The 12,337-nt window shown below is 36.6% G+C and overlaps 1 protein-coding gene across 2 annotated transcripts in view; it reads left to right on the forward strand.

The window, feature by feature from the left end:
* The first annotated feature begins 759 nt into the window (after window positions 1–759).
* The window catches only part of LOC117427084 (contactin-associated protein-like 5), a 400,337-nt gene continuing 388,759 nt past the window's right edge, over window positions 760–12,337 (forward strand). For both annotated transcript variants that reach the window (XM_034045447.3, XM_034045448.3), the window contains exon 1: window positions 760–990. In XM_034045447.3, the coding sequence (XP_033901338.3) occupies window positions 906–990 (85 nt within the window). In that variant the 5' untranslated portion in view covers window positions 760–905. The remainder of the gene's footprint in view (window positions 991–12,337) is intronic.

Genomic DNA, 12,337 nt, shown 5'->3' on the forward strand with positions numbered 1-12,337 from the left:
CCCGAGAATGGCTATCTTTACTCCAGTTCTTTATTTCCACCATGCTTCAGCTTATAGCCTCATCTTTCTTGTACTGGTGTTGTTAAATGCTATTTGCACATTGTTCTGCAGTCTTGCAATTCAGAAGACTTGCACCATATGAAACAAATCCTCACGTTACATTCAGAGCACTTAATACAATCCTCTGCTGGGGACACAGCAAACAAAAGCAGACCTTTACTGATACAATGTACAGCGTTCCCTTTTTATTCCATTATTTCATATAATAACGGTAGCCTTAACAGTATTGTAAATGCGCCCCTGTCAGAAATGCGAATATACAGAGCTCAAGTGCTTTTATTCGAAACGTCGTGAAATAGATTTTTTTTTTTTTTTTTTTTTTTTTTTTAAATCATTAAACATTTTGTGTACATATTCAATTATTAAGTAGAACCGCATTGTGTGGTAATACAAGTTAATGTGAGCGCCTGTGCATATGAACAGTACATGCTGTACAGCGCATACAGGTACAGGTATATTTGATTACATATTCTTTGCTCGATATCCTCCCGTGCTGGAGAGCAGCCTGGATCGTTCCCCTCAGCCAGAAGGTGTGTTTGCTGTTTCACAAGCAGGCTGCACCCTGTCCGCCGTGAGGAGCTGTTCATTGCCTTGGTGCTGAGCAACAATCTGAGCCAGCGAGAACACTCGTTCAGGGGTACGCTGTTCGGGAGGAGCTACGTCTTTAAGAGGGTCTGGGGGAGGGTGGGGGGAGTGGCTTTGCTATTTCATTAGCGGCTGCCTGACTGCAGGGTAAGTAAACGAGTCAGTCTAACTGAAAGGATAGAGAACAAACCCAGTGGAGATATTCCTTCCCAGACTGAGGATTACATTTGCCTGGTTATTCATAGTCCCTGGCAGCGAAGATGGAATGTCAGTCCTCGCCTTTGCCCTATGTCTTCAGTTTGGTGGTGTTCAGTCTTTGCAGCCTTGCGCTGGCAGCTAACAATTGTAAGTACTGTTGAGATGTAACATATTACCAGCCCAAAGCAGGTGCCTTTGCTCTTAAATATCTTGCTAACTTGTAACTTAAATGTTTCTTAAGTACTCTACCCCCCCCCCCCCATAGTTGTTACGCATTAAAAAGCATATATTCGTATGATATTTATATAAAAGGGAAAAACGGAGAACTGTTTTACTTCTTTTGCATAGACTTTTACTTGGGAATACAAAAAAGAATCGTTTTTTTTATGTTTGTGCATGTTCTTATAATCTTGTTATGCAGTAAAGTATTCATAATTGTGGTGTTTTTTGTGCATTTTTTAACTAATGCAGTTATATATGAAACATGAAAAATCATATATTGGGAGAATCTCCTGATAACTGTCCCGACAAACCCTATGGTTAGTGTAGTTATGATTGTCAGACGTTTAAGCAGCTCTGGTTGGTTGTCGCGTTTTAATGTAACGTCTTTTATTTGCAATGTCCCAGTTTATTGCTAAAAGCCCTGTTTACATTACATTTTATTTTGAGTGTCATATAGACGACACACCTGCTTTACAGATATCATTTGAACTACATTGATTAATAACCTACTCTATCTGTAAGCGAACTGCAATTAAGAAAACACTACCGTTGTGAGGAAAAGGTTTGTACATTGTAATGCTTTTTAATGTTTTGTGTTTTGCTTTGTGGAGTGCTATGAGTGAAATACTAAATTGAAGACATATAGTTAGGTATGGGATTAAGGCAGAACACGGATAGTATTGCTTGAGTGATTATAACTGACAGTAACTAATCAATGTACAATAAAAATATTAGATATATGAAATTGCCAAAATATCCCTTTGAGGTATACTGCATAGTTTTGTGTAATATTTTTTTTTTCTTTTTGCATTGTTAAAAAAAAAAAACTCTGTAATTTCCTGTGCAGAAAAGTTACCTCAAAGTGAGTTTTAAGTAACATGGATGGATTTACTAACCATTTATTCAGACAAATAAATTCCACATATAATGGTAAATTGTCCTTGAAAAAGCTGAGTAAACCAGTCCTATTATCTCACAGATAAATGCAAGTCATACATACTCATTAAAGGCAGTAGGTTTGCTGTCTACTTTATACATTACATGGCATTAAATTGTTACTGTAATAATGTATTACGCAATTACAGTATGTTTCGTAGATTAGCATTTCCAGATTATTAATGGAAATGTGTCTTGAATAATTGACAGAAAAAGTGTAATACATTGCAGTTCCAGATACTGGCATTGCTGTCACTAGAGGTCAGTCTACTCCTGTGCATAATGCAGTACTCAGTCTTCCTTACCTGACATTGTTGGTAGAACTTGGTGTATATATATATATATATATATATATATATATATATATATATATATATATATATATATACATATATATAAAGTAATACTAAGCTAAACTTGACATTCCCTTTCATTGCCAATTTGACACTTACAAGGTGATAGGGACATATATCATAAAACCTGTTGGATATATATATATATAATTTTGCTGACTCCAAATGTATTGATTTATTTCTAACCCAACACACCCAGCTAAAAACCAACACCCATCTTAAAAACTGTTTAGGCCAGAGTCTGTATTTGTATCAGGAATAAAAATGCACCATGTATGTTCCATATAACTATCAATCCAGTCTTGGAAACAATTTTGTACATAGCGACAGAGGTTTCATATGTTAGGTACTCTAAATACGCCAAACAAATATACAGTCATTTATTATTATTGCACTGTACTTTCATTAGGACTAAGAGAGCTTGAATGATTCTTATACACACACACACACACACATATCTATCTATCTATCTATCTATCTATCTATCTATCTATCTATCTATCTATCTATCTATCTATCTATATATATATATATATATATATATATATATATATATATATATGAATCAGTCCTTAGAAGCTCTGGCATGTGATTGGTTAAAATCTCATCACATGTCCAAAAAAAGATCTACCCATTGTCCTGTGATGCTGTTTTCGGTCAATCATTTTTTTCTCCCTCCCTCAAATAACGTCATCACGCTGAGCGTCCTCCTCTCCATGCACAACAAAGCAAAATGCCGGACAAACCCACATCTGGAAATCGATTTTGTGACATAACAGAAAGTGAATTACAAAATATACTACAAAACAAAGATGCTGCAAACACTAAAATCGCCATTAAAAACCTTGCTTTCAGTGTTTTCTGACTTCCAAAAATCTAAACAAAGCCAACTCGACAATGTAAAAATACAATGCAATGAGAAAGTCAGACTGACAGTTCTATGGCAAAAAAAAAAAAAAAATTGATAATGTACTATTTAAAACTAAAGCTACAAATTATTGTAATTTACTTGAATGATTCATAAAACAAATATGGACTGCAGACCTTGGCTCATAGTGGGAAACTAAAGGTTTCTTGGGAAGAACTATACTTACCTCCAGGGGACAATGTCTTCAGCCTGCGGCTTCTATATATCTATAAATAGTATAATATATGGGTCAGAATATATTACCACCCAAAAATATGTCTTTCATAATGCCACTCGTGAATTATGGTAATATATTCTGACCCATAGTATTATTATATACATTCTATGTTTCTTTTTTTAAAAATTTCAGAGTGACCAATTATTATTTTTATATTTTTTTCCCCCAATTTGGAATATCTGGTGTAGTGTTAGAAAGTGGTACATCATCAGAAATGTGGTACGTGCACCAAAACTTGACATGTGCAATGCCAGAAAGTGGTACGCTGTCAGATTTTGATACAGGTGCAATCAATTGCGATCTGATGGGTGTTTTCCTACTGTCAAAAAGAGGTATATTTACCATTAATTATACATATTTTTTTTTACAAACTTAAATTGGAAACAGACAATCAATTTCTCTAAAAAGGAAAAAAAAAATCACAAGTCCACCACAAAGTTGCGCAAGTAAAAAAAAAAAAAGTAGAAGCTCGAATGTATTGCACATGATAAATATTGCATACTATTTTCATAATGGTGGAAAAATATGATCAATTACATTAAAACAATGTAAGGGACTGGAAAATATGATCAATTCTATTTAAAAATGCAAAACACAAAAACAACATAATGTACCAGATTTGAATGGGCGCTTCCCTGCTTTCTTAGTGGAAGTTGTTTAGGTGAGCAAGCGCAGTGCGCTGAGTACCACTTTTTAATGCATACCTGAAAATAACATTACACCGATAAGAAATTATATTTACTTTCATCTCCGACTATAGTATCTACTTTGACTTGAATTCGGGTAAACTCCGCCAATCTGATTTAGACACTGCCGGAAGTGTATATATTGTGGTGTTTTTGGGTTCTTCTGGGACAGAAATGAGTGTAACGGTGAGTAAATGAAGGCTCAAGCCATATATTGTTGTACAGCAATTAATGAATAAAATAAAATCAAAAAGTAGGGGATGGGAACTGGGAGTCAAAAATGAAAATAAATTATTAAAATTTTCCTTTACTCTACCCTTTCCAAATCTATCTCTCTATCTCCCCCAAACACAACCTCTCACTCTCTTGTCTCCCCCAATCTCCCAGTCTTTTCCATGCACCCCCTTATATCCCCTTGCTCCCTCCACCCCTTACTCAGACCTCCACCCCCACGTCTTTTGTGCCAAACCTGCACCCCAATTCCCCTACACACACACGCAACATGCAACCCCTGCATGCATACACCCACCATGCAACCCCTACACACATCAAACCCCTGCACGCACATACCACCATGCAACCCCTGCACGCATACCTCCACCATGCAACCCCTGCATACACCAAACCCCTGCACACACATACCACCATGCAAGTCCTGCACGCACACACCACAGTGCAACCCCTTGCATGCACACACACCTTCTATATCCTGATTCTCCCCCCTCCTAGCAAGATCACTACAAAATACTGTGTTCTTAAATAGTACAATTAGTATTATTTTTATTATTTGTTTTGCAAAACAGAAACATTATGTTTCACTTTCATTGTATTTGCACTTTTATTAAGTCCGTAATACAATGATGCATTTACGAGATTGTGCTTCAGTTCCTTTGATTTCAGAAATGTATTTTTTTTATCTTTTCTCGTTTACACAGAAACATACTATATGTATTTCCCCTTTGTGTAGATACATAATGGAATTAAAAAGTGAAGTTCACACAGACAGATTTCTAGCTTGACGCTGCATAGCGTATTTTTAATGTGTTTTCCCTGCATCCATAATAAATTATTTTCATTTTGATAAATGAAGTGGTATTAAGTTATTCTGTCGTTCTTTTTTTGCTATTAATCAGTCCTTCTGTCATATCAGTCTAATATATCTGCCTGTTTGACGGTAGGCAATTTTCGATTTTAGACTTTAGTGCCTAGTTTTACACTGAATTTGCCAGGTGAATTCATTAACGTTGCTTACAAACAGTGATTGCGTGTGCTGGGAAAGAGTGGAGATTAGAAGCAAAGCACAGAATATTTAATCACACTGACTTTCTGATATGAATTGAGCTCTAAAAGTATGAATTTAACTTATATGATTATTTTCTTTAAACTGTTCTATTTTTTTCGTGCAAACAAGTACATTATATTCCAGAGATTCAGGGAGCTCAGCAAAATGAAATTACATATTTTTCAAGAATGCAGTTTTAGAAACGTATTTCTACAGTGCTTAAAAAACTTAGAACACAGTTTAAAGTAGTAAAGAGAAAGGCTTGTTAAAGCCAAATAATTGCTTACTTGTTTACCATTCTGACATTATTTATTGCTTATAAAACTTAATGCAAAAAAGAGAAAGAAAAAAAAAACTTGGTCTGCTGTGGTCGCAATTGGATTTGTGTGGGGGTGTCTTTATGCTACAACTCGTTTCCAATTTCTTATTCTTACTATGATTGGCTGCAAAGACAACAGGGCTAACCAGTGATTGGATAATGTTTTGTTGGGTGGGGTTATATTGTGCACAGTTTCCTAGTAACTGTAACATTACTTGTGTAATAGAAAATAAAAAGGACTCGTTAATATCTCACAGTCACAGAACCCAAATGTTTGAATCCGAGTCGAGTCTGAGTCTTTTGAGGCCGTGACGAGTCCAAGTCCGAGACCGAAAAATGCGACTCGAGTCCTACAAGTCTGCTGTTTGCATAAAGTCTGCTGTGTGCATAAAAGGCCAGTGAGTGAAGTATATACAGTACATAAAATGCCAGGACTATATTAATCAAATGCCAGGGAAGATAACTATATAAAAAATCCAGGGAAGTGAACACGTGTCTTTATTTTTCAGTTACTGTCATAGGCAAGCTGGCTAAAATGCTAACAATCTGTTAACTTCTCCTCATCTTAAGTTACATTCTCATTTTCATAGAGTTGGCCAGATGTGGATTTTCCAAATCCAAATGCAAATAGATTTGACTGTTCCTTCAGTTTCTTTTACATTTTATTTAGGCTAAGTAAGAGATAGTTTGAGAGAATGTTTTTTTTTTATTTTTATTTCGCATGCCTTCTAAGCTGATCAACCGAGCATGTCAGGGAACCTCAATGACCTGTAGCGCAGCAGCGCTCCTGCAACACAGAGAATGTTTTTAAAGCTGTGTGGTTATTTTAACCCCCCTGTTTGTGCCTTAAGGCAGCAGAGACACCTCAACTCTCCTTTCGTCCCTTGTTGTTGTTGGGGTGAGGGGAGTCTACTTATTTTTAAAGTTTTTTAGTTTCTTAATTTTCTTTAAGTTGGCAATAGCTGTCTCTTCCGAACTGCAGACAATGCAGGATGAATTCGGAATGATAATTCCCGCTGTTCTACCCTAACTTGATTGGCTGTTGTGCATTACTATGGAAACAAGAAAAGGGGTCTGGTTCCACGAAAGGATTAGGTCTGCGAGATCAACAGGGCGGTGCAGATTCTGACAGTTAAGCAGAAAGCCTTTATTACAGAACCGAAGTTATATACTGTAAATGGTTAGTCCCCAAAGTGGTAAAATCTACTGGCCATATTAAAATTGAAGTTTGCATTTGGCGACCGGGCGACCTGATTTGAACCACCTTACGCAATAATATGTCTCGAGTTTTGAGCTGCAATGCACAAGATACATATTTTTGTGTGATAATATATTCTGGCCCATATATTATTCCCTAGATATTTTATGTTTCTTACCTTTTAATAAACTGTGGCGCACTGCTGTAGAAAGTGCTCCATTCATAGGTATGTCTGTGCAGGTTACGCTGCTATGCTTCTGAGAGAAATGTGTTCAAAGTCTTCCAGATTTACTTATTTTTTTACAGACAAGATAAAATTCAAAAGGTGTATGTACAGTATGTCCAGGTCTTTTTCAGGTAGCTGGTGAAATGATCTTGTTTCTCCCACTGAACGCAAAAATACGACATAGTGCACTTTACAGGCTTGTTGTTAGTTATAAATATGGCTGCTGTTGACATTAAGCAGAGCAGGCAGTTATGACATAGGAGTCTGTTAAAAAATGGTATTAGCTATGTACATACATATATGGCAAAAACTGTTAAAGGGGAACTGTAATCAAAATAATAAGGCTCTCTAAATGCTCTATATTCATAACAAATGCATCTCGCTGCGCCAATTTTGTTAAAAAGTAAAGCGTTTGACCAGTTTTTCAATTTTTTTGTCAGCTTTCTGGGTCAGCTGGAAATGCAGGCTGCCACCATATCAGAACCTTTCTGGCACCGCTGTTACGTCATATCGTTGACAGCCACCCACACCAGTGAACGACACCGCCAGGGTGAATTATGTCGGAATACAAAGCGTTCGGGTGCAAAAATAACAAAAGGAAAAACAGTAACAAAAAGTATTTCCTAGAAGAAGAAAGTTTACAAACGAGAGGAGGCCATTTGGCCCATCTTGCTCGTTTGGTTGTTAGTAGCTTATTGATCCCAGAATCTCATCAAGCAGCTTCTTGAAGGATCCCAGGGTGTCAGCTTCAACAGCATTACTGGGGAGTTGGTTTTTGTGTGCCTAAGTCTTAAACCAACAAACGGCAGCCATAACAAAACAATGGCTACATAATATAGCAACGGGACATACGTGCAATAGAATACTATGTGTGACTATAGAGTGAGTTAACGACAGGACGTCACACAAAGCGCGACAGAAGAGAGCTCCAATACATTCAATGTTAATTTGTTTTAATGGTTTTTATACGATATACTGCTCAAGGAGAGTCTGAAAATGCATCAAAAGCTTTAGTTAACATGTTTTCTATTGAAATGGTTATATATTCATTTGCATTACAGTTCCTCTTTAAAGTAACGTTAAGATTTGGTTGCAAAAGTCAAAAAGGTTAGTTAATTGCAAGTTAAGGTAGCCATGCAACCTTAACTCTGCACCCTTATGTGTATGTTTTCCGTCACACTTGACATCACATATGACATCATCAATGACATCAGCAATGACATCACTAAGCACATGACAAATTATCCATGAAGACTGGCCATACAAACTACAATGTATAACAAACCAATGGAATTCACTCTTATTGACAAATAGTCAACACCCACGGTCACTAATTAAAAATATACCTACGGGACAACTCCTGAGGGTGAAAAGAAACTGCAGTATGGAGCTGCAGTTTAATGAGAAATCATTAGAAATGTGTTCCATGTCAAGGGTGTATGATGATAATACCATATTAATGGCTGTAGAGAGAGCAAAAGGAACCAATAGGAATCTGCTCCTCAAAAATAAAAACAAAAGTAACATTGAAAATCAGGGGAAAGAAAATTAAATGATAACCTTTTCCACGGAATATAGTCATTTAGCTAATGATATGAAAAGAATAATCTTCTGACACTGGCACATTTTGAAGAGTGGTAATTCGTTAAAGGGAATAGTACAGGACAGAACTCTGAGGATAACATTCAAATGGGCAAGAAATGTAAAAGATAGAGTGGTACAGTCGTTTAGCCCCAGAATAGAAAATAGAACATGGTTATCAAATATCCCAGATGGGAAATTGAAATGCGGCCACTGTGTAAACCGTTCCAGTATGACCAATACAAAATTCTTCCACATCCAAGATCAGGCAGAAAGAGTAAGATCAATGGTTTTATTAATTGTAATACCACGGGTGTTGTTGTCTTGTATACATAGAGCAAACAAAGAGACCTCTTAAGATACGCATAGCGCAACATAAAGCTGCAATAAGAAATAGTAAAAAAGATTACTTGAACGCAAAACACTATATTCGTGCTGGGCATGCAGCATCTCCACACTCACTACACTATGTGGGTATTGAAAAGGTTAATATATCTGCTAGAGGGGGGAATATAGTTAATCAACTTCTACACAGAGAAGCATATTGGATCACAATGTTACAAACACTGGAACTGTATGGATTGAATGAGGAACTCAACCTATGTCCTTTGATTTAATGTGATAAAGCTTGTGGGTGAAAAGACTGATATAGCATATATTAAATCGCTAATTAATACTAGTTCTGTTAACTATATGGCCCTGCTTTTAAACAATATCATTTAATTGAGGATCTCTGAATAATACTTAATGTTGAATGAATCAAATGAAATATTTATTATAATTGATTTATTGGGAACCAAATGTTCTGAGAAACTGACAGCACCAGAGGGGATGACAGAGGAAACCGCTTCAGCAAGTACAGTAGAATCTGCCAGAACTGACAGACGCTGAATCTACTAGGTTGGATAGTAATGAGAGCATAAAAAATACAAAAGAAAAACGAGGGAAAGCAGATTTTTTCAGCAAAGCTGGGGAACTTTGTATGAATGGATTTGAATATTCGGTTTGTCAGAGCCGCCAGTGAATGTTTTGCTATTAAAATGGTACTATAGTACTGTATTGGTATAAGAGAAGGGTGTCTTAAAAAGTAATTTCAGCTTCCAATCACTTAAAATATGCTGACGATAATGTAAACAACATAAGAACATAAGAGCGTAAGAAAGTTTACAAATGAGAGGAGGCCATTCGGCCCATCTTGCTCGTTTGGTTGTTAGTAGCTTATTGATCCTAGAAGAAGCTTCTTGAAGGATCCCAGTGTGTGAGCTTCAACAACATTACTGTGGAGTTGGTTCCAGACCCTCACAATTCTCTGTGTAAAAAAGTGCGTCCTATTTTGTGTTCTGAATGCCCCTTTATCTAATCTCCATTTGTGACCCCTGGTCTTTATTTCTTTTTTCAGGTCGAAAAAGTCCCGGCCCAGGGGATTTGTTTATTTTAAGAGCTCCTAGTCCCTTTAACACTTCTGCCTCTGTTATGCTAAAGTTATTTAAAACTGGATATGAACAGGTTGACATGTGGGGTATGTTGTCCGTATCCTCTTTTGTAAATACTTGTGAAAAGTAATCTTTTAATATATTTTTTTTCTTCGTCTATGATTTTGCCATTTGTATCTCTTAGACATTTAACATCCTCTTTGAATGTTCTATTGCTGTTATAATATTGGGAAAACATTTTGGAATTGGTTTCAGCCCCCTTAGCAATGTTGATTTCTCTCTCTTGGCCTTTCTAACTTCCTTTTTGACTTGCGTTTGCAGTTCCAAGTACTCTTTCTGTGTACTTTGTTTTTGGTTCCTTTTAAACGCTCTGTAAAGTGCCTTTTTTCGCTGAATATTTTTTTTAATTGATCTATTAAACCATATATACACTGCTGTGCAAAAGTCTTAGACATGTTGCATTTTTCTACTCTGATGCATTATGAGCATCAACAATTTACTCAAAGCCTCCACTAGTGTTTTCTACTATTATAACAACCTTGACTTGCATAAAGATGGGAAAACATTGAGTGAAATAGCTTTTATCAATTGATTTTCAAGGTGTGGTATCCGAAGCATAATCAACAAGTACAGAGAAACATCATCTTTTAATTGACAAACCCAGGAATGATAGACCCAAAAAGCTGTCTAACAGGAAGGAGCAATACTTGAAGATAATATCCTTAAGGAATAGAAAGAAGACAAGCATTGAATTGACAACAGAACTGGCAGAAGGCACAGGTGTTGTTGTCCATCCATCAACAGTCCAAAGCATCTTTGACCATTGTTCCATAGTCCAATTTCTGTGTTCTTGTGCATATTTTTCCCCTTTCTTAACAGAGGTATTCTTACTGCAACACATCCTTTAAGTCCTGATTTCAAGAGTGGCCTTCATACTGTTGATTTGATGGACAGTACGAAGGATATTATCTTCAAGTATTGCGAATGAAGAAATTAAAGGTTTGCCTGGGGATAACACAAGCTGGTGGGGGGGACGGGGCGCAGTTTTTGAACACATCACTAGTCATTTCCATTCCTTAGTTTAACATAAAATCCTCTACTTTGATTTTCAGTCTTTCTCATTGAAATAATATATGGTGTTATTGTTATGTATACTGTATGTGTTGTTTAAAATGTAATTAACATGCCTTAAGTTTATTGTATTGTAGTAGGCAAATAGAAGATAGCATTGGCCATGGAGGAACTTGTAATTCATTTTTATATGTACTTTTTAATTAACTGGGCTAGGGTTTGTCCTTGGGTAAAATGTAAGCTTCAGCAAAAGGCTAGTGCTCCGTATGACATGGATTCATTGTTGTATGAATTTTTGTGTCATAGGAGGTGATTGATCCACCTCTATTAATTTATCTTCTGGCTGTTTAATTATTTCCCATCCATCTTGTACAGTTGATTAATCTCACTGATGTATTTAGTTTGTAGGTGACAGCAAGTTTATCCCTGTCCTCTTCCAGACCCATCTTCAATCTTAGTATGCTCTCTTTTGATGCAGTTTGTATCACCCTGTGTTAAGAATTTAAAACTGAACTTCCCTTGTACAGTTGGCCACGATTGCTTGCTGACATCACCATTGTTTTTCTCTGATTACAATGTCAAACTTCCTTCCTCTCCCCAGATGCCCTTTTCCAGGGCAACTTACAATTGTTACAAGATATCACATTATTTTTACATACAATTACCCATTTAAACAGTTGGTTTTGTACCCTTGCTCAAGGGTACAGCAACAGTGTCCCCAACCTGGGATTAAACCAACGACCCTCCGGTCAAGAGTCCAGAGCCCTAACCACTACTCCATATTGCTGCCCTATGGACCAGTTTGTACCATTGATATACAGAATGTTTTAAATGTTTGCATTTCATAGGAAAATCCAAATGATTAGAAACGTGTTGACAGTTCTTATTCCATATGACCCCGTCGCTGGTTAATGTATATGTCAGGAACGCTCTCTATGTCTTATTGGAGTGGGAATTACACTGTGTGAGGCAAAGCCAATCAAAGTGGGAGCTATGTGGAGGGGGATAGTGGATCTTCACAATAATCATTAGACACATAACC

Source organism: Acipenser ruthenus, chromosome 11, assembly GCF_902713425.1.
Source record: "Acipenser ruthenus chromosome 11, fAciRut3.2 maternal haplotype, whole genome shotgun sequence".
In the NCBI taxonomy this organism is placed as follows: domain Eukaryota; kingdom Metazoa; phylum Chordata; class Actinopteri; order Acipenseriformes; family Acipenseridae; genus Acipenser; species Acipenser ruthenus.